Below are 20,375 nucleotides of genomic sequence, written 5' to 3'. Positions count from 1 at the left end.
TTGTTGCCGAATTGTTAAAAAAATTGAACGTGCCCCATTAGAACATAGAACATAGTGCAGAAGGAGGCCATTCAGCCCATCGAGTCTGCACCAACCTACTTAAGCCCTCACTTCTACCCTATCCCCGTAACCCAATAACCCCTCCTAACCTTTTTGGTCACGAAGGGCAATGTATCATGGCCAATCCACCTAACCTGCACGTCTTTGGACTGTGGGAGGAAACCGGAGAACCCAGAGGAAACCCATGCAGACACGGGGAGAACGTGCAGTCTCCGCACAGACAGTGACCCAGCGGGGAATCGAACCTGGGACCCTGGCACTGTGAAGCCACAGTGCTATCCACTTGTGCTACCATGCTGCCCCATTCTCTCATGACCTCAAATAAGAAATTCTCTCATGACCTCTAACAAGAATTTTCATGCTGAATTTGTATTCAAATCCAATAATAACATGAAGAGCCGTGAGGAGTCATGAATCCTAAACTGCTAAGATCTAAAGTAGTATTGTATTCTCTGATAACAATTAGGGCTGTTAAAGTTTCATAATTTGGTTTGTAATGGTGCACATCCACTCTTGCTGCCTGTTACTATGTACAATCAAGTCAGACTTTCGAAACTCAGCATATCTTTATATGTGCAGGCATGTATGTGATATGCAATGAGTACTGTATGTGCTTCTGAACCAGCGTTCCAAGCTTGGAGTTGAAGTGCCCTGCATACACTGGTAAATGTTGACCAAAATGCCTCGGACACACTGGCAAGCAGTCTAATCTTAGGTCTGCAGTAATCTTTTTGTATGCTTTGACGGTCTGTTCACATTGTTCACAGGCAGCCCATCAAGTGGGTGAGGATGAAATAAGCTTGTCAACATTGGGTCGAGTTTATACTATTGACTTTAACTCTATGCAGCAGATCAATGAGGACACTGGGACAGCCCGTGCTATTCAGAGAAAACCCAATCCGTTGGCCAACACGAACACTGGTGAGTACTGCCCAGTGAATTGAGTTTTGAATTTTTGTTTTTCTAAAAAAAAAAACACTGGCTTGAGGAAGCCTTTTAGTATAAAAAACATTTGCAAGTACCTTTAATAACTTAGGTTAAGACACCATGGGTGAGTGCGCGGTCTGTTCCAATCGCATAAAACCCGGAGTCCAAATATAAGTGAATTAACCAATAATTTGTGTTTTCCTGAGATACTGAACTCTCGACTGCTCCAAGAGTTACAGACACCAGATTTAAAAGTAAAATATTAACAAGCAAAGATGAATATATTAAGAAATAACACAACAATGGTCTCCCAATCTACCTATTCCCCAAACCCTGTCCCACCTTCCACCCAGACACACAAGACAGACCAGATAAGGGTTGGAGAGGATCAGGAAAAAAAGGGGGGGAAAGTTTGAGGTGAGTCTTAACTGCTGTGTATGTGGCCCTTGGGGATAGATTTGCTCAAGAAACTAAGTTTGGCGCAGTTCCGGTCTTTCCACCACTGGATGGAGCTAGGTAGAGGATGTTCAGGTCAATGCAATGCCCAGTGCTGGCCACCAGATGGTGCTGTACATGACATTTTCACATCAGTACAATTCTGCCCCCCCCTTACCACCAGATGGAGCTTTCATCTTCCTGTGAAATAACTATAGCCGCCTTCCTGAGTAAACACAGTTTTTATTCCCTTTGTCTGAAGTCAGCACAGGACTTTTAGGAATATTCTCAGTTTAAGCTTCAATTTGAGTTCTTCTCAGCCCCTGAAACACGGTATTAGAATGTTACTGGCCTGTTGAAAACGACTGGCACGTCCTCTTTCCAGAGATCTCTTGCGCAGGTCTGCCTTCTCTGTCTTTTAATTAAGAAAGTCTTCACAGATTTAGCTAGAATGTCTCTTAAAATGGTCTGGCAAACATAGAGAAGGAGAGCGAGAGTCTTCAAGCTGCTTACTAGCTGGCTTCCTTCACAGAACTGAAACAAAAATGGAAATCTTCAGAAGACGCGCCTTCCTCTTAAAGTTTCCTACTGGTATCACCAATCACAGGCAACAATAGGAGAAGGCTGAGAACTCTACATTCACCGATTGGCTGCTTGCCAAGTCTATCAAATCAACATCACAGGTTCTGCCACAGAGCCGAAAGGCGACGTCCTGGCCTGGTCCATCAGGACGGGTGTTCTCGCTCTGCCTAAAATCTGTAGTTTAACACACATCCCAAATGGTGCAGTAACATTGTAGTAGCTAACCAGAAGACTGTAGATCCAAGCAGGTAACAGGATGGGAATAAAAAGGAACACAGACAGACAAAAGGTTTTACAACAATGTCCTAACTGCTCAGTTGCCAAATTGCTTTTGTAAACTATAAGATTTAATATTTTACAAGAAAGGAGGAACTTGCATTTCTATAGTGCCATTCATGACCTCCGCGTCCCATGGTTCTGTGCAACCAATGAAGTACTTTTGAACTGTAGCTACTTCTGGAATATAGGGAGAAAATTGGCAGCAAATTTTGTACACCGCAAGATCCCACAACAAAGGGTGTTGGTAATGGTCAGATGAGCTAATTTGAATGAGGGATAAATATCGATGGGAATGATGAAGTGTTATACCCCTATTCAAAATAGTGCTGTCGGATTTTTTGGTCCGCTTGAGCCCAGGTTGGCTTTGCGTCCCATCCAAACATACCTCCTAGTGTACTCCATTGCGATGTTGACGTAGGTGTTGTCTTCAGGTCTCTTGAGTAAGACTTAAATCCACAACCTTCTGACTCTTGAGTGCTGTCACTTTCGAAACAAAATACTAGAGACAGATACTTTTGGCACGCTGCCATGATTGACAACTCTTAAGTGGCAGCTTGCCAGAGTATTCGTCTCCTGGATTGTGTTAACCTGGTCTACTTCTGCTGACATAGTTATGGACTTGACATTAGGCTATAGGCTTCAAGCTAATTGAGGAAACCTCTTTACTATGATCCAGGATTTCCAATCCGGTATGGTAAGATGAATATGGAGCATGTTCTGCATATTAAAGGCTTGTTTGGACGTTTCCAATTTCATATAGCAATAACATGCCAGGTGGAGGATTTAACAAATTGCTCAATGATTGCAGTACTTCAACGTGTTCTAAGTAGTTTGAACTTGATTTCCTCATTTGGCCTATTTTAGTGGCTTGAATCTTTTGTGAGAAAAACTCATAATTTGTTGAGAATTTAACAATTTATAAGACCATGTTCGCAACCAAAACTGCTCAAAGCAGGATAAATTCTTCAAGAAAATGCAATGAATAGAGAGAATGCATGAGTAAGAGAATATAATGATATTAAAAAATACCTTTGTAAAATCAATTCATCATTTACAGTAGCAGGATCGATGTGATTGATTGGGGAATTCCTTCCCCTTCGTTTTGCCTGAAGTTTCTGATATCCTATGCAGCAAGCGATCTCCCAATTCTATACTTGCTATACCGTTATAAAGTTTAACGGTTAATTAATTTGTATTATTGAGGTTCCTGTAACAAAGGTCTGAATATTTCTTGAGTGAAGTGTTCTGCAGTGCCCCCTGGTGTCTGTGTAATCAACTCACTTCTGAGGATAAATGCCTCTGGTCAGACTAATTGCTGCTGAGAGGATCGTTAACAAGTTGTGCCTGGCTGCTTTGATGGATTTTAAAACTATTGGTAGGACGAGGCTAACCTTTGCTTTTGTGGAATCACAATTAATTGAGACAGAGCTTCCCCCACAGTTCAAACTGAACAGTAACAATTTAATTCTCTTTCAGTTAAATGAATATTGTCATTGAAAGTCTGGGGGGTTTCGGAAAAATGCAGTCTGAAGTCTGTGCTTTTGTATATACAGGTGGTCACTCTGAAACGAGGAAGGATGATGCACGTGCTCAACTAATGAGGGAAGACCCAGACCTGGCTAAATGCTTTATAAAGACATTGTTTGGTGTGTTATATGAAGTTTATAGTTCATCAGCTGGACCTGCTGTCAGACACAAGTGCCTTAGAGCAATTCTTAGAATAATTTATTTTGCTGATGCTGAACTTCTAAAGGATGTGCTTAAAAATCATGCTGTTTCCAGGTTGGTATTGAGTGTATTATGCTTAAAAGAGCTTTATGAAATGTAGAAACATCTGCTGAAAATTTAGAACTTCAATATTGACTATTTGTAAGAATTCCATCAGGAACGAACAATTGTTCCGGTACAGGAAAGAAGGGTCGTGTGTAATTTTTTAAAGAAACAGAGGTGACACGAGGTAAAGAAAATGCAGCAAGTTATGATCTGAAAGGGTAATGGAAACTGATTCAATAGTTTTTAAAGGGAAATGGGATAAATACTTGAAGGGGAAAGAAAGCAGAGTAGTGGAGCTAATTGGAAAGCTTTCAAACAGCTGACGTGGCTGCATGGACTGAATGGCCATTTTCCAGGATTCTAAAATGCTTCCCTATTGGTACCAAAACCAGTCAAAATTGATTATCTGAATGTTTAATGATGGCCTTTCACTTCATGGTGGCATTCAGACCTGACAAATGATGATAGACGGTAGTGTCTTTCATAAAATTGAAGTATTACTTTATGCTACCTGCACCGTTATATTTGTCTAACTTTGTATTGAAGAGTCATTTATTACAAGAGCTGTCCTCCTCCGCTGCTCTGCCCCACCTGTGCTGTGCCATTAACATGTTTGATCTTGTTCAACTTATTTGACAATATGGCAACTCTCAAAACGCTAACTAGATACTTTTGAGTAACGTTTGCATCTGTGGGTCGAAAAAGAGGGCTTTAGAGCTATAACTTGAGGTGTAATTAGTGCCTTGAATATTGATTTTTACTTTCTCCAAAAAATAAACTTCACAAAATTTGTACAAGTACATTATAGTTCAAATTTTACATTGCATCAAGTGCAGCACAGTTAAGTTTCTTTGAATACGTTCATGGTGCTCTAGGTGCTTCGCTACTTATTTACAACAGAAATTTCATGTCAAACACTCCTGCGTACAGCCTATTTGTGGACTGTGGGGTGACGACATCCTTGGATCCAATGCAGAAAAGCCAGAGTCCATGCGATAGCTGCCCCAAGCTTCAGTGCCCCTCAGCACGTTGTCCTACGTTTTTCAAAAAAATAATTTATTCATAAATTTGTAAATGTACATTACACAGTTCAATTTTGACATTAAGTGAAGTGCAATACAGTTCAGTTTCTCTCAATATAGTGAGATACTTCCCTAACTTACAATTTCATAGAGGTTTCATAGAATTTACAGTGCAGAAGGAGGCCATTCGGCCCATCGAGTCTGCACCGGCTCTTTGAAAGAGCACCCTACCTAAGTCCACACCTCCACCCTATCCCCATAACCCAGTAACCCCACCCAACACTAAGGGCAATTTTGGACACTAAGGGCAATTTATCATGGTCAATCCACCTAACCTGCACATCTTTGGACTGTGGGAGGAAACCGGAGCCCCCGGAGGAAACCCACGCACACACGGGGAGAACGTGCAGACTCCACACAGACAGTGACCCAAGCCGGGAATCGAACCTGGGACGCTGGAGCTGTGAAGCTATTGTGCTAACCACCATGCTACCGTGCTGCCCCAGAAGGAGGCCATCCGGCCCATCGAGTCTGCACCGGCTCTTGGAAAGAGCACCCTACCCAAGGTCAACACCTCCACCCTATCCCCATAACCCAGTAACCCAACCCAACACTAAGGCCAATTTATCATGGCCAATCCACCTAACCTGCACACAATTATGGACCATATTTTCATTATGCACTTTTAATGTAATGCAGAACTATTTGATGTGTAAATTTGAAGTGGTGTCTACATATTCCTTTTGTAGGTTACATTAAGGTGTACTTTAACAATTTGCATCTATATGAACTGATTTTCTTGTTCCCCAACAGCCACATTGCTTCCATGCTATCAAGTCAAGATTTCAAGATCGTTGTAGGAGCACTACAGATGGCAGAAATTTTGATGCAGAAGTTACCAGATATATTTAGCGTTTACTTTAGAAGAGAAGGTAAGGAATCATTTTATATTCAAAGTTTGCAAAATTCCAAAACTGAATTTATTTCAACTTTTTTATGACAATTTTTTTTTACTTTGGGGTAAAGTATTACATTTTCGTTATAGTAACTAAAATGGTTTGAATTTTGGATGTTGGGCAAAATATTAATACTATTTTTGTTTTCGTGGAAGGTGTGATGCATCAGGTGAAAAATTTAGCCGAGTCTGAGACTCTACTTACCAGCCCTCCAAAGGCATGTAGTAGTGGAATAGGAAGCCTGGGCACTGCTGCCACAATTAGCACAGCCAACGTTGCAAGCAATACAGTTGCAGACCTTGGATCCCCCAGTTTCCAAAGTATGGATGATTCTTTGGACTTAAGTCCGCAAGGGTAAGTTTTGGAAGTTTCCAGATTTAGGCAACAAACCTCCTTGCTGTGCTCTCCGGTTAGGATTGCGGTAATCTGTGGGGTTCTGAGCTCTAATATTGATGAACTTACTGGCAGGGGCCACTTTGATGTCTTATTAAATGAGTTGCCATTTGGTCCTGGCATATTGACAGCAGTGACTTTTCGTTAAGGACGTGGTTTAACCTTTAATTTTTGAAATCTAATTTTACTGATATTCAAGCTGGATTTGTGCGCAGTAAAAGTAGAGACGAGGCCTACCATGGCTGCGGAAGAATACAGGAACATCAGGCCTCCGAATTCCTTCAAGAGAAATTTTGTTCCATCAAATATTGGGTTGGGCTCCATCTCTTGATTCAGCCTACTTGTACACTATAATTAACATTAGTGCAAAGCAGAATCGCTCTGTATCCAACACTGTTTTTGCCTTTTCCTCCTTTGCCAACACTGTCGATGAATTTGGCTGATGTGGCAGAAAGAAAGTTGAGATGTTAGTTTACATTCAACCACCTAGCTTCGCAGGGAGGGCAGGTTTTATCTGAAATGAGACCAATTGTACATATTTCATGTCAAGTGGAAAATTATTCAGTATCGTAAATTTGTGGTCTTGGTTCTCTAGTTACTGGGTCTTCAGTATCAAAGCAAGATCAAACATACTTCCATATTTTAATCATTTATCCATGTACCCTTGGTTTTACAGGCAACTATATAAAATCGGTCTTTCATTTGGAAGACTTGACCAGTACGTGGAGTCCTATTTATTTGCATTGATTTTGCAACCTCTAACGCCCTACCTGGTTATGCCTATCTTAGCTGCAAAGGAATATACAAATTAGGAGCTGGCCACTCCTCGAGTCTGCATGAGGCATGCTCAAGGAGGCTTGGAAGAGTTCAAATGTTTAGAATGGGAAACGGGAAAGCAAAGAAAAAGAGAACATGTTATTTAGTTAATCTGATTATTGAACTCTCAACAATTGGAAGGATGTCGATTTTGTAATTTGATACGGATCTATTGGGAACCATGTGACCCAATCAACACAAAGCAGTGATCTGCAATTCTGCCTTGAGGTGGAATCTGTGCCCCAGGATATTTTTGATACATCAGGTAATGCAAACTAAAACTTCTGTTTGAGTGCAAAAATAGTTTTCCAATTTGCCTTGACATCAGCTCCCAGTGTGTTAGGTGCATGTCATGGTGTTGACATTTCTTTGCCTCTTCATATTGAGCCGTACTTGATTCCACCACACTTAATGCCCAAGCAAACCAAGATCCCTCAGATCAAGATTAGAATGCAACTTGGGAGCTAGCACAGGATTAATTATCATGTATTCTTAATTCCAGGTATGTCTACATCTTCTCAACCAGATCAGCCCACTGTCCTGCAGCTTGGGCAGTACCTTTTAAGGTTGCTTCAGAAATAATCATATTTTTGAGTCATGGGGCAGGCAATTTTATAGTTCTTCTCGAGACTTGTTAGTTACTGATGAACTATTTTAACTGTACAATTCCCACTAAGACTAAACTGACCACGTCAAAATCAGACTCGTGGTCCAGATAGGTTTCAATGTCTTCAATAATCATAGAATTTACAGTGCAGAAGGAGGCCATTTGGCCCATCAAGTCTGCACCGGTCCTTAAAAAGAGCACCCTACTGAAGCCTACGTATCTACCCTATCCCAGTAACCCCCATTTAACATTTTTTGGACACTAAGGGCAATTTAGCATGACCAATCCACCTACCCGCACATCTTTGGACTGTGGGAGGAAACCGGAGCATCCGGAGGAAACCCACGCAGACACGAGGAGAACGTGCAGACTCCACACAGATAGTGACCCAGCCGGGAATAGAACCTGGGACCATCAGGCTGTGAAGCAACTGTGCTAACCACTGTGCTGCCCAAAATCAGCAACAAAGGAATATTTTGCCAGAGTTGTTTTGCAATTAATTGAACCATTAATTGAACCATTAATTAGAGTGTTGGTTGTGTCGGAGAAAGGAGCGCAAAGCTTTTTTTTTCTTTTCAAAAAGTCTTTCATTTAGACTTTTTCTTTAAAGACATGGGGAGACCTGTCACATCTGAGACTTTTTAAAAATGAAGCTCAGCCATAACCTTTTTCTATCTTACCAGACAACTTTAAGCAAATTGCTTTTGCCCAAACCATGATCAGCACAGCTGTCAAGAAACTCTGCAATAAAGCTCATCTTCTTCATGCTTGCTATTATTCAGTACTGGTTCAGTACTGAAGGTTGGGAATGTGCAAGGTGGGGAAGAGCATGCAGTCACATTTCACTATGTCTGTGTGTGTGTGTGTGCACTTGCATTGCCTTTTTGCTATCAAATTGATCATCCCCAACCCCTGTGCATCACCTATTTCATCAGTGTGACATATTACCAAATTCCATTATTCTGACCTTGGGCAATATTGTAAAATTAAAAATAACTTTTTAGTAAATCATGTCATAAAAATATACTCTTTCAGGATTCTTTCACAGACTGCATGCGCACACATGCACAATCTTTTCATTTAAATCTAGGGTAGTTTTGGATGGGATGTCTGATAACTATGCCTAAAATTATCATGCAGGTGCAATCATTTAGGAAGACAAGTGGCATGCCGGCCTTCATTGCAAGGGGGTTGAAGTACAACAATAAACAAGCCTTGTTAAAATTTTGTGGGTACACCTGGGGGTACTTTGTGAAGATTTGGTCTCTATGTTTGAGGAAAGATATGCTTGCATTTGAGATGGTGCCATAAAGGTTCACTAGACAGGTTCCTGGGATTGCACAGGGATGAGTGGTGTAGATTATATTGCCCCTTGAACCATCTCTGTCCTTCAGTACAATCGTGGCTGATCTTGTGCCTCAACTCTGTGCTCCTGGCTGCTCCCCTTATCCATAATTTCCTGAGACACAAATATCTGTTAGGATTATATTCATTTAAGTTTAGAAGGGTGAGAGGGGATCTCATAGAAATTTATAACATTCTAACAGGATTAGACAGGGTGGATTCAGATAGAATGTTCCCAATGATGCAGGTATCCCCAGAGCTAGGGGTCAAAGTTTGAGGATCAGGGGCGGCATGGTAGCATAGTGGTTAGCACTGTTGCTTCATAGCGCCAGGGACCTGGATTCAATTCTCGGCTTGGGTCACTGTCTGTGCAGAGTCTGCACATTCTCCCTGTGTCTGCGTGGGTTTCCTCCCACAGTCCAAAGATGTGTGGCTTAGGTGGATTGGTCATGCTAAATTGCCCCATGGTGTCCAAACGTTAGGTGGTGGTGCTAGGTTACGGTGATAGGGTGGAGGTATGGGCTTGGGTAGGGTGATCTTTCAGGGGCAGGTGTAGACTTGATGGGCTGAATGGCCTTCATCCGCAATAAATTCTATGACTAAACCTTTTAGAACTGAGATGAGAAATTTCTTCATTCAGAGTGGTGATTCTGTGGAATTACGACCACAGAAAATAGTTGGGGCCAAACTTGAGGTTTCAAGAAGGAATTAGACATAACTTTTGGGGCGAAAGGAATCGAGGCATATGGATGGAAGGTGGGATCAGGATATTGAATTTGATGATCATGAATGGCGGAGCAGGCTCAATGAGCCGAATGACCACCTATTTTCTATGTATGTTTCTATGAATGAATGGGTCATGAGTCAAAAACCTTTCTTCCCACACCACTCTTTATCCACATATTGAATTCTCTGATCTGTAAAGTACAATATCTGTCCCTCTGACTAGACTGGCCCATGTCACACCATATTCCTTTTCATTCCTCTCCACTTGAATGGGTTCATGCACCATGGTGCTGCAGTTAGTTTTCTCATCTAATCTAATATAAGCAAAATACTGCGGTTGCTGGAAATCTGAAATAACAACTGAAAATGCTGGAAAAGCTCAGGTTTGGCAGCATCTGTGGAGAAAAAAAAGTTAATGTTATTTTGTGTCCATATGACTCCTCAAGAGTATTAGTTTGCTCATCTACACGGGCATCAAGTACCTCACACCTACTGGTCCATGTCCAGGATTGAGGCTGCTGTGCACCACACCCAGAATCCTCATAATTGCCTGACTCACCATCACATCCTCTTTTTTTTTATACCTGACCAACTCTTCTTAACGAAACTAGTTTCCTTTCTGGAACAAGATGTGCAGATAACTCCGTCTCCCTGATGCCCTGCAATGTCTGCCGCTCGGGCTCCAACTCAGCAATTCTTGAACTAAACTTTCTCAAGCAGCACGGTAGCATTGTGGATAGCACAATTGCTTCACAGCTCCAGGGTCCCAGGTTCGATTCCGGCTTGGGTCACTGTCTGTGCGGAGTCTGCACATCCTCCCCGTGTGTGCGTGGGTTTCCTCCGGGTGCTCCGGTTTCCTCCCGCAGTCCAAAGATGTGCAGGTTAGGTGGATTGGCCATGATAAATTGCCCTTAGTGTCCAAAATTGCCCTTAGTGTTGGGTGGGGTTACTGGGTTATGGGGATAGGGTGGAGGTGTTGACCTTTGGGTAGTGTGCTCTTTCCAAGAGCCGGTGCAGACTCGATGGGCCGAATGGCCTCCTGCACTGTAAATTCTATGAAGCTGCAGTCACTTGATACAGATATAGTTGCCTGGAGCTGCAGTGCTTTCCACAATCTCCCGCATGTTGCAGTCACAGCGTACACTACCTCCTGCCATTTTGGTCTAACCTGATAGCAAATTACAGATTCCTAGCTTGGAAACAAACAAACACTCACCAGCTGTTGGAGGCAAAAGAAAAATAATAAAAAGTAGCATCTCCTCCCTCTGCACTGAATTCCCTCTTGTGCCAAATTTCTGACCTTCGCAATTCTGCTCCTCATCACTCTGCTTCAACTGATTGATTATACCAGACTAGAGGATTAATGCTAATGGAACATTTGTGAACAGAAGCATGGATAATGTTTTAAGTTTTGGATTTTATCTAAATGCTTCTGTACCTTGGCCTTGAAATCAGACATCGCCGCTTCTAAGAAAGCGAAGATTTTATTACAAACCACCCTGTGTGTGTGTCTCCTCTTCCCCCCCCCCCCCCCAAATATCTTTTGCAATATCTGAATGCTTGAAGTAGTAATCTAGACAAACACATTACTGCAAGTGCTAGAACTCTAAAATAAAAATAATGTGGGAAATTCTAGCAGGTTTGGCAGCAACTGTGGAGGGAGAAAGAGTTGACATTTGAGATTGATGATCCATTAAACATCTACGTTTGGTCTTGGACAACACGATTAATGAACCCTCAATGCAAATTTTAAAACATGCACTTGTAATGTACTTTACACAACCGAATGACATCCTGTAGTGCTTCACAGTGTACTTTTGAAGTGCAATGTGGCAGTCATTTTGCACCAAGTTCCCTGAGGAGACGAATAAGATAACCGATCAGATCATTGGTTTAACTGATGTTGGCTGAGGGAGAGTGCTATCAATCATGAAGCCGACTGCAGCTCCAGGATGCATATCTATTTCACGGCTGCATAACTTTCTGTTTATACAGGTTGGGCATCCCCCCCCCCCCCCTTTTTCGGGCATCCCTTTTTCAGGCATCCCTTATTCAAATGCTTAGGGTCGAGAGTGTCTCAGATTCTGGAATTGTTTGAATTTTGGAATACCTGTATAGGTATAGCTGTGAAATGTGCACAGCTAGTAGATCTCTGGTGAACACCATGTTATTTTTTATTAGAAACATGATTTTGACATTCAGAGAAATGTGCAGATTTCGGAGCTTTTCGAATTTCAAATGAGTCCTAGGTTTGAGGAAATCTCTATTGAACAAGCTGTACTTTGATCAATGATGTAAAAGGTTGCATATCTGCGATGCCTCAAGGCACTTATTTTTAGCTTGCTGGTTGGCAATAGACTAAACAGGCAATGGAGTTATCGACAAACCAAAAAATAAATGGTGCCAGAAACGACGTTCTAAATCCCTACCTGTCTATCCCTCGTATCAGAACAGTTAGTGGAAAATCAGTATCTCTCTCCAAAATGCTTGATGTGAAAATGGATTCTTATCAAGAAAATATTATACTGAATGCAGACTATCTCATACTTAGAATTATAAAGATATTTTGAAACATTCTAAATTTATTAAACAATTGGGTATAAAGCTTTAAGATTGAGTCTATGCCAGTTTTATATATCTGGCTTTTCTGACCAGATTATATGGTTCATTTTGGTTTGCTATCATTACTCCAAGAACAGAACGTTGACACACAATGTCACCAAGTTCGAAAGTGAACTTGTGCTGGCTGCAATGTTGCTGTGTAAAATTAATCCCAGAGCTCCTCTTGGAAGCAGACCAGCTTGCATCACGCACTTAGTTAGACTGATGAAGGCCTAATGAAAATATAAGCATGTCACTCCAGCCAAATGCATATTATGTGAAAGCAGCTATGAGAAATAGGCACACTAATGTTTTTTTTCTCGTATCCTGTCAAACATTGCTATCTTTACCAACACCACAAAGGCAGATTAACTGGCAATTTGTCTCATTACTGTTGGGGAACCTTGTGTGTAGAATTGCTGCCTTATCTACCCAGCTAACAGTAATAACCATATTTCATTCTGTGATGCCCTGGAATTTTTCAGAAATGTCACCAAGATGTTATATAAATACAAGCTCTTAAATGACTGTATGAAACTTTGCTTGTTTTTGCAGACGATTAAGTGATGTCTTAAAGAGGAAAAGATTGCCAAAACGTGTAACCAGGAGGACAAAGTATTCGCCTCCGAGAGATGATGACAAAGTTGACAATCAAGGTATGACTCCTACATTGTCATGATGCAGTATAACTAGTGAAAACCTTGTCAATTTGGATTTGTCTATAATACAACAACTTGTTATCGGTTGTCCCCCTTGTGGTAATGTGAATCACAAGGTCCTGTGTCCCGATAGAATGCAAATTAGCTATCCTCTAGACAGCCAACTCTATTCTCTCTTGGAATTAAATAGACAGCTTAAAGTAGAATCCTTTTATAGAACCTGACATTCCTAACACCTTCCTGATACTTGGAGACTAACGGTCTATCAGCTGTCAGCACAGCTACTGTAGTCATTGTTTACAGGCATGAACATCTTGCACCTTCCCGGTAAATCAATCTTGGTATCACTGTCCCCATAGCAATCAGGCCACCCAGGCTTGTCGAGCAGAATTCTGAGGAGGTCTCATGACTACTTCACTACTTCATTTTACTTAAATTAAGCCGACAATCCCCAATTATAATCAATTATGTGCTTCAAATTCGTATTTGACTCATTTGCAAGTCCAAGTGCCAGGTGCCGGAGTTCCACTTCTAAAACAACACTTGCCTACGTCTGGGGAATTAACAGTTGTTATCACCAGAGGACCCTCTTACTACTTTATCAAAGGCAGCTAGACCATGATTGAGGCTGTGTTTGAGAACTGCCTACCTGGTGGGCACTTCAGGTTTCCACCTTTATTTTGATGTGCTTAATTGTGTGTGCTATTTTCACCTGAATTTTTTTTTAATGGTCCTCTTTAATTTGTTTGTCACAATTGACCAATGTTCGATGCATGTTAACAGCAGGTTTGTTTACACTAGAAGTGACCAGCATGACTGATTATTCTTGGTGACATGTTGGCAGCATTATCTACTTGTTTCAGATTTCCTACACCTGTGGTATTTTGCCTTTATTTGAGAGAGAAATTCAAACTTAATAGATGTTCTTGTGGAACATTGTGACGGTGATGCTACCTTATTGCTAACATTCGAGTTTTGTTTTGTGTAGCAAAGAGTCCTACAGCTACCCAGTCTCCCAAATCTTCCTTCCTTGCAAGCTTGAATCCTAAAACATGGGGAAGGCTCAGCACACAGTCCAACAGCAACAATGCAGAACCAGCACGCACTGCCGGAGTTAGTGGTATTGCACGGGTCACCCCAAAGGATACCATGTCCAACAACAGGTATCTAATCATTCTCCTTTACTTTTGAGAAGTGTAGTAGACATGAAATTGAATTGATGTCTATAGTTAAATTATGTCGTGTTATGGTCATTTTGCTTAAAAATAGCATTCATTTAATTTCAGCTGATTTAGTTGGAAGATTGCGAACTCAGCAGTACTTTGTGTATTATTATGTGCCAATTTAACTACAGCTGATGACCAAAAAGGAGCAATCACATTGCTGGAAGTGTTCTGTAGGCCCCTAACAGTCAGAGAAAGAGCAGATATGTAGGCAAATTTCAGAGATGTGTGATTAGTGATGGTGGGAGGATTTCAACTTGGGATAGCCATAGCTTTGAAAGGTTTCGAGGGAGCAGAACTGTGCATCCAGGATAGCCTTTTAAACCAGTACATAGAAGGGCCTACCTGGACTTAATTTTCAATAATGAAGCTGGGCAAGTGGTTGAAGTATCAGTGGGGGAACATTTTGCAGGCAGTGATCATAACTCCAGGTTCAAGATTGTTATGAAAAAGGACAAGGGTGGGCTTGAAATCAAAGTTCTAAACTGGAGGAAGACCAATTTTAATAAGATGAGATATGATTTGGCCAGCGTGGACTGAGGGCAGACAATTTTTGGGTAAATCTGTGGCGCAACAGTGGGACACCTTAAAGAAGGAAATAGGGAGAGTACAGGGCCAGCATGTTCCAGTAAAGAAAAAGGGTTGGACCAACAAATCCAGTCAACCCTGGATGTACAGTATTGGATCAGCCTCTTTTAAAGCAACTCACTGTTGCATTTGTCTGCCACCCTTCGATTCCAATTTATCTGGACAATCTGTTTTCACCCATTAATGGTTGCCCTCACACAATTAGTTAACTGGAATAGGTTTTAACACTCCCATGTGCTAAGCACAAAAGACAGATCAATGATTTGCCAACAGGTAGAATCATAGCATCTTACAGCACAAGGAGGCCATTCTTCCCATTGTGCCTGCACCAGCTCCTGAAAGAGCTACCCAGCTAGTCCCATTCCCCAGCCCCATCTCCGACGCCCTCTAATTTAATCACTTTCAATTATATATCCAGCTCTTTGAAACCTCCTATGGAATCCGCCTCAACTGCTCTCCTAGGCAGCGCATGCCAATCTCGACAACCCTGAGTAAAGAAGTTTTTCATCATCTCATTCCTAACACTCTTGCTGACCATCTTGAAATTGTGACCCCTAGTTACTGACTTACCAACTAATGGAAACTCTTTACCCTGTCAATATTGTTCAGATTTTTTAACAGTTCAGTAAGGTCACTTCTTAAACTGCTCGTTCCCAGGAGAACAAGACCAATTTCTCGAACCTTTCCTGGTATCGTTCTCCTCTGCATTCTCTGGAGTTTTAACAATCTTCCTTAAATATGGTGCCCAGAATGGAACACAATTTTCCAAAATGTGGTCTGACCAATGATTTGTGGCGGTGGAGCATCACTTTGTTGCTTTTATACTCTATGCCTCTTTTTATAAACACAAGGATCCTATAGCTGTAACAACTGTTTCAACTTGCCTGGCCACCTTCAGGGAATTATGCACTTGAACCCAGAGGTCATCTGCTATGTGGCATTGTTTCAAATATTTTCTGAAATTCCAAATACACTACATGCACAGCATATACACTAGAATTGTTCTCACTGGAAAGAAGGAGGCTGAGGGGAGACCTGATAGAGGTTTACAAAATTGAGACATCTAGGCAGGGTGGATAGTCAGAGGCTTTTTCTAAGGGTGGGAGTGTCAATTACAAGGGGGCATAGGTTCAAGGTTAGACCTTGTTGGATGACTAAAGTGATGAAGCGCAAGATGAAGCAGTAAAAGGGTGCAAATGCCAGCTGTCAATTTGATCATATAAGTGAAAACTGGGCTGAATATAGAAGGGAAGTTTAAAAATGAGAAATGAATGACAGCTAACAAATGAATTCAAAAGTCGTCTTTAGACATAAAATAGTAAAACGAAATGATAAATGGTGACGTGGGGCTGATTTGGACCTGAAACATGGATTTATATAATGGAGGGAAGGGACATGGCTACGGTACTGAATGAGTACTTGGCATCTTCTTCCTTGGTAAAGACAGGTGCAGCCAAGGTGTTGGTGAAAAGCGTTGAGAGGCTGGATGGGCTAAAATTGATTGAGGCGTTTTAGGCTGGCTGTAACTAAAATTGATAAGTCACCAGGACCAGGTGAGAAGCTTACAAGAATATGGAGGAAAGTAAGGATGGAAATTGCAGAGGTACTGGCCATAATTTTCCAATGTTCATAATTACAGTTGTAGCGTCAGAGGACTGGAGGATTGTAAATGTCACATCCTTGTGCAAAAATAGCTGTGAAGATGAGTCCAACAAATGGCAACTATCAAGGCATGTCCGTTTAACCTCGCTTTCGATACTACTTTAGAAATGAGAATTCGAGACAAAATCAACATTCACTTTGACAAATTGAGTTAATTAAGGAAAGCTAGCATTAATTTTTGAGTTTTTTCATGAGGCCACAAGAGGTTAGATGAGGGTAATGTGGTATACTTGAGCTTCCAGAAGGCACTTGATAAGTGCCACTCCCTACAGACTTATTAGGAAAGCTGTAGCCCATGGAATAAAAAGGACCGTGGGTACATAGATATGAAACTGGCCAAGAAAAAGTCATGTTGAATGGCTGTTTTTTTTGGACCAGCAGAAGATATGTAGTGGGGGTGGCCATGGGGGTTGGTGTTCGGACGCCTGCATTTCTTGGCATATATTGATGACCTAGACTTCGATGTTACGGGGCACAATTAAAAAATTTGCCGATAACACAAAATTTATAAGTATTGTGAACTATGTGAGCGGAATAGTGATAAACTTCGAGAACATAGGTTGATGGAATGAGCAGGCAAATCACAGATCAATTTTAGGGCCGAGAATTGTGAAGTCATTAATTTTCATAGGAAGAACCAGGAGAGGCAATATAAAATAAAAAGGGTACAATTTTAATGGAGCTGCATGAACACAGTTCTGGAGTTGTATGTGGACAAATCATTGAAGCTGACGAGGTAGGCTGAGAAAGCAGTAAATTAGCACATGGAAACTTGAGCTTGATAGATAGGGACTTAGTACAAAAGCTAGGAAATTATGATAAACTGTGTTTTGGTCTCAACTCGCGTATTGTGTCCATGTGAAAGCATTAGAACGGGCGCAGAAAATATTTATAAAAATGGTTCTTGGGTGAGATTTCAGGTTTGTGGGTAGAATGGAGAATCTCCGACTGTTATCCTTGAAGAAGAGAAGGTTGTGGGGAGATTTGAAAGTGATGTTTCAAATCATGAGGGGCCTGGATAAAGTAGATGGGGAGAAACTTGCCATTGTGAGTAAGGGTGGGAAGCCAGAGGAGACCGATTTAAAATGACTGACAAAAGAACTGAAGATGACCAGAGGGAAAACACATTTTAATATAGCGATGCACTACCTGTGTGATGGAGATAGATTCAATTGTGGATTTCAAAAGGAGTTGATCATTATTTGCAGCAGCTATGAGGATGGAGGTGGGGAAGTGGGACTAGGTGAATTGCGTGCGTGCGTGTGAATGACTATTGTTTAAGTGTTGACTTACGATCTCCATTGCTGTAATCCCTATAGAGATTGATAATCTTTAAAGATTTCCCTGTAACCGACTCAAAACATCGCACTGAACAATTTAACGTTTTAAGACTTCTTTTGTAATAAGCGTACTATAAGCAGCATTGACAAAACATTACATAGACAACTAATGCAGTAAACTATTGTCGTGTGAGAGTACCTTTAAGAAATGGGTGTTTGTCAGATAGCTATAGTGGGTGTACCTTTAAGAAATGGGTGTTTATCGGATGGCTGCAGTGATTTCAGAGTGGGTGGAGCTGGGCTCTCTGCTTTTAATTTTGCTTTGGGCTGTCTGCTACAGGGTGTGTTTTAGTTTCGTTTTGAGAGCTGGATAGCTGCAGTCACAGCAAGAAGGTGTATTAGGATCTCTCTGCAATCTAAAGACTGTCTCCAAATCCTTTGGTGATTTTTAAAAAATTATACCTGTTTCTGTAAAAAGGTTTTTTTGTCTTGCGGATGTTGCAAGGAAAGATTAAGTTAGTTATAGAGTACTGTATTCTTTGGGGGATTTATTGGTGTTGATAGTTGTTAAGATGCTTACTGTGGGTTTATAAAGTGTTAACTGGTTTCTTAAATAAACATTGTTTTAATTTATAAGTACTTTTACTCTCTGTTGCACTACACCTGTAAGGTAGGCCCCTGTGCTCCCCATAACCACAAGCTATTCAAAGTTATGGGTCAGGTGAACTCCATGATATGCTTTGGGGTTCTCTAAAACCTGGCCCATAACACTATAGAAAAGATATCCTCCCTTAACTTCTTAACAGGGCTGAAAATCCCATGCCTCATTTAAACGCTACACAGCATACACTACAGAATTATAATCTTCAGCTTCTGTCAGGCTGGTTTCTGCCCATTTCTTTGACTCAATGTCCAGTGTGTGTCAGAAGTCCTTTCCTTCAGTCTTATGGAATCCCCAAACTAACTTACAGCAGCCAGGTCCGTCCTGTCAACAACTCTTCCCAGCCATGTTGGGGCAAATCTTTCAGTGCCCTTAGTTCCTGTTTCTTCAACCAACGAATTAACTCCTGCAGAATCCTGTGTGGTGGCTAACAGAGAACATTGACAGCAGCTGCTGGTTCACTGCCTTTCTCAGATTCTGCCTCTTTCTAGGCTCTCTGACATTTGCTGTCTGCGTCTGAATGCTTCCCCACATCAAGGGCAACTGCTCCTTCCTGTGTGTAGATGTGAAAGCTCACACTTTAATTTCAATAAAACTTGTCCTGGTTCCCATGGCAACCAGTTTATGCACTTATCCCTGTGCCGGTCAAGTAGGAGGTTACATGGCTCTCTTCACTACTCCATTTTATCTTGAACTAAATTTAAAATATAACTGTCTTATAAAACCTTGAACTCTTAGCGTGCTGAAACTAGCTGGTTTTCCGAACCACCTAGTTTTTGTAGTCACTTTATACACACAGGTGGCCAGTTTTTCATTTATCTGACCAAACGGAGTGTGAGGCCACTACACTGTTGTTCTTTCAATGCTCTCTTTGCAGTTGCATCTCGAGTACATTGTCAATAAAAAGAAGGGCATGGATCAAAATGCAATAGCTGCAAAACATTTACCTGTAGCAATGTAAAAATATCACCTGCCTTTTATTGTTTTTCTCTTGGAAGGAGACAGGATTTGTACATAATGCTGAAAAATGTCATATTTTACATGCACTAACTTGGAGCGTACTAGCATGGTGCATTAGGACGTTTTGGTCTGTTGACACTAGATTATGAAAAACTTTTCTTGCAGAGAGAAGATAAAAGTGTGGATCAAGGAACAAGCCCATAAATTTGTTGATCGTTACTTCACCTCCGAGAATGTGGATGCAAGCAATCCAGCACTGAATGTACTTCAGAGACTTTGCTCTGCCACGGAACAACTCAGTTTGCAGGTCTGGTCAGAAGCCTTTGAAAAGCAATATGAATGGTTATTTTGAATCATTGGTGCAACTTGAAATGGTTTTAATGACTGTCCTAACAGCATAATTCTTGGATTCCTGTATTGAGTGCCACTGGTTAGAATAGGAACTGGAGTAGGCCATTCAGCCCCTCCAGCCTGTCCCACCATTCAATGAGATCATGGCTGATCTGTGACCTAACTATCTTTACACATATAATGTTTACATAACAATCATCCAATCCAGTTGATCATAGAGTCATAAAATTTACAGTGCAGAAGGAGGCCATTTGGCCCATGGAGTCTGCACCGGCCCTTGGAAAGAGCACCCCACTTAAGCCCACACCTCCACCCTAACCCAGTAACCCCACCTAACCTTTTTTGGATAGCAAGGCAATTTATCATGGCCAATCCACCTAGCCTGCAGATCTTTGGACTATGTAGGGGAAACCGGAGCACCCGGAGGAAACCCACGCAGACACTTTATATTTAAAAAAAATAAATAAAAA

The 20,375-nt window shown here is 41.3% G+C and overlaps 1 protein-coding gene across 16 annotated transcripts in view; it reads left to right on the top strand.

Annotated features, from left to right (window-relative positions):
- trip12 (thyroid hormone receptor interactor 12) overlaps nucleotides 1-20,375 on the top strand; it is a 172,686-nt gene that overhangs the window by 110,069 nt on the left and 42,242 nt on the right. For 12 of the 16 annotated variants that reach the window (XM_072473935.1, XM_072473934.1, XM_072473937.1 and 9 more), the window contains 7 exons: nucleotides 828-981; nucleotides 3,837-4,065; nucleotides 5,892-6,010; nucleotides 6,190-6,388; nucleotides 13,077-13,177; nucleotides 14,169-14,343; nucleotides 19,720-19,861. In XM_072473935.1, coding sequence (XP_072330036.1) covers nucleotides 828-981; nucleotides 3,837-4,065; nucleotides 5,892-6,010; nucleotides 6,190-6,388; nucleotides 13,077-13,177; nucleotides 14,169-14,343; nucleotides 19,720-19,861 — 1,119 coding nt within the window. The remainder of the gene's footprint in view (nucleotides 1-827; nucleotides 982-3,836; nucleotides 4,066-5,891; nucleotides 6,011-6,189; nucleotides 6,389-13,076; nucleotides 13,178-14,168; nucleotides 14,344-19,719; nucleotides 19,862-20,375) is intronic. The other 4 variants (XM_072473949.1, XM_072473948.1, XM_072473947.1 and 1 more) reach the window with 1 other exon arrangement.

The sequence above is a fragment of the Scyliorhinus torazame genome, chromosome 14 (genome assembly GCF_047496885.1).
Source record: "Scyliorhinus torazame isolate Kashiwa2021f chromosome 14, sScyTor2.1, whole genome shotgun sequence".
Taxonomy (NCBI): Eukaryota; Metazoa; Chordata; class Chondrichthyes; order Carcharhiniformes; family Scyliorhinidae; genus Scyliorhinus; species Scyliorhinus torazame.
Note: the sequence above shows the minus strand (reverse complement) of the source record. Positions and strands in the feature narration are given on the sequence as shown.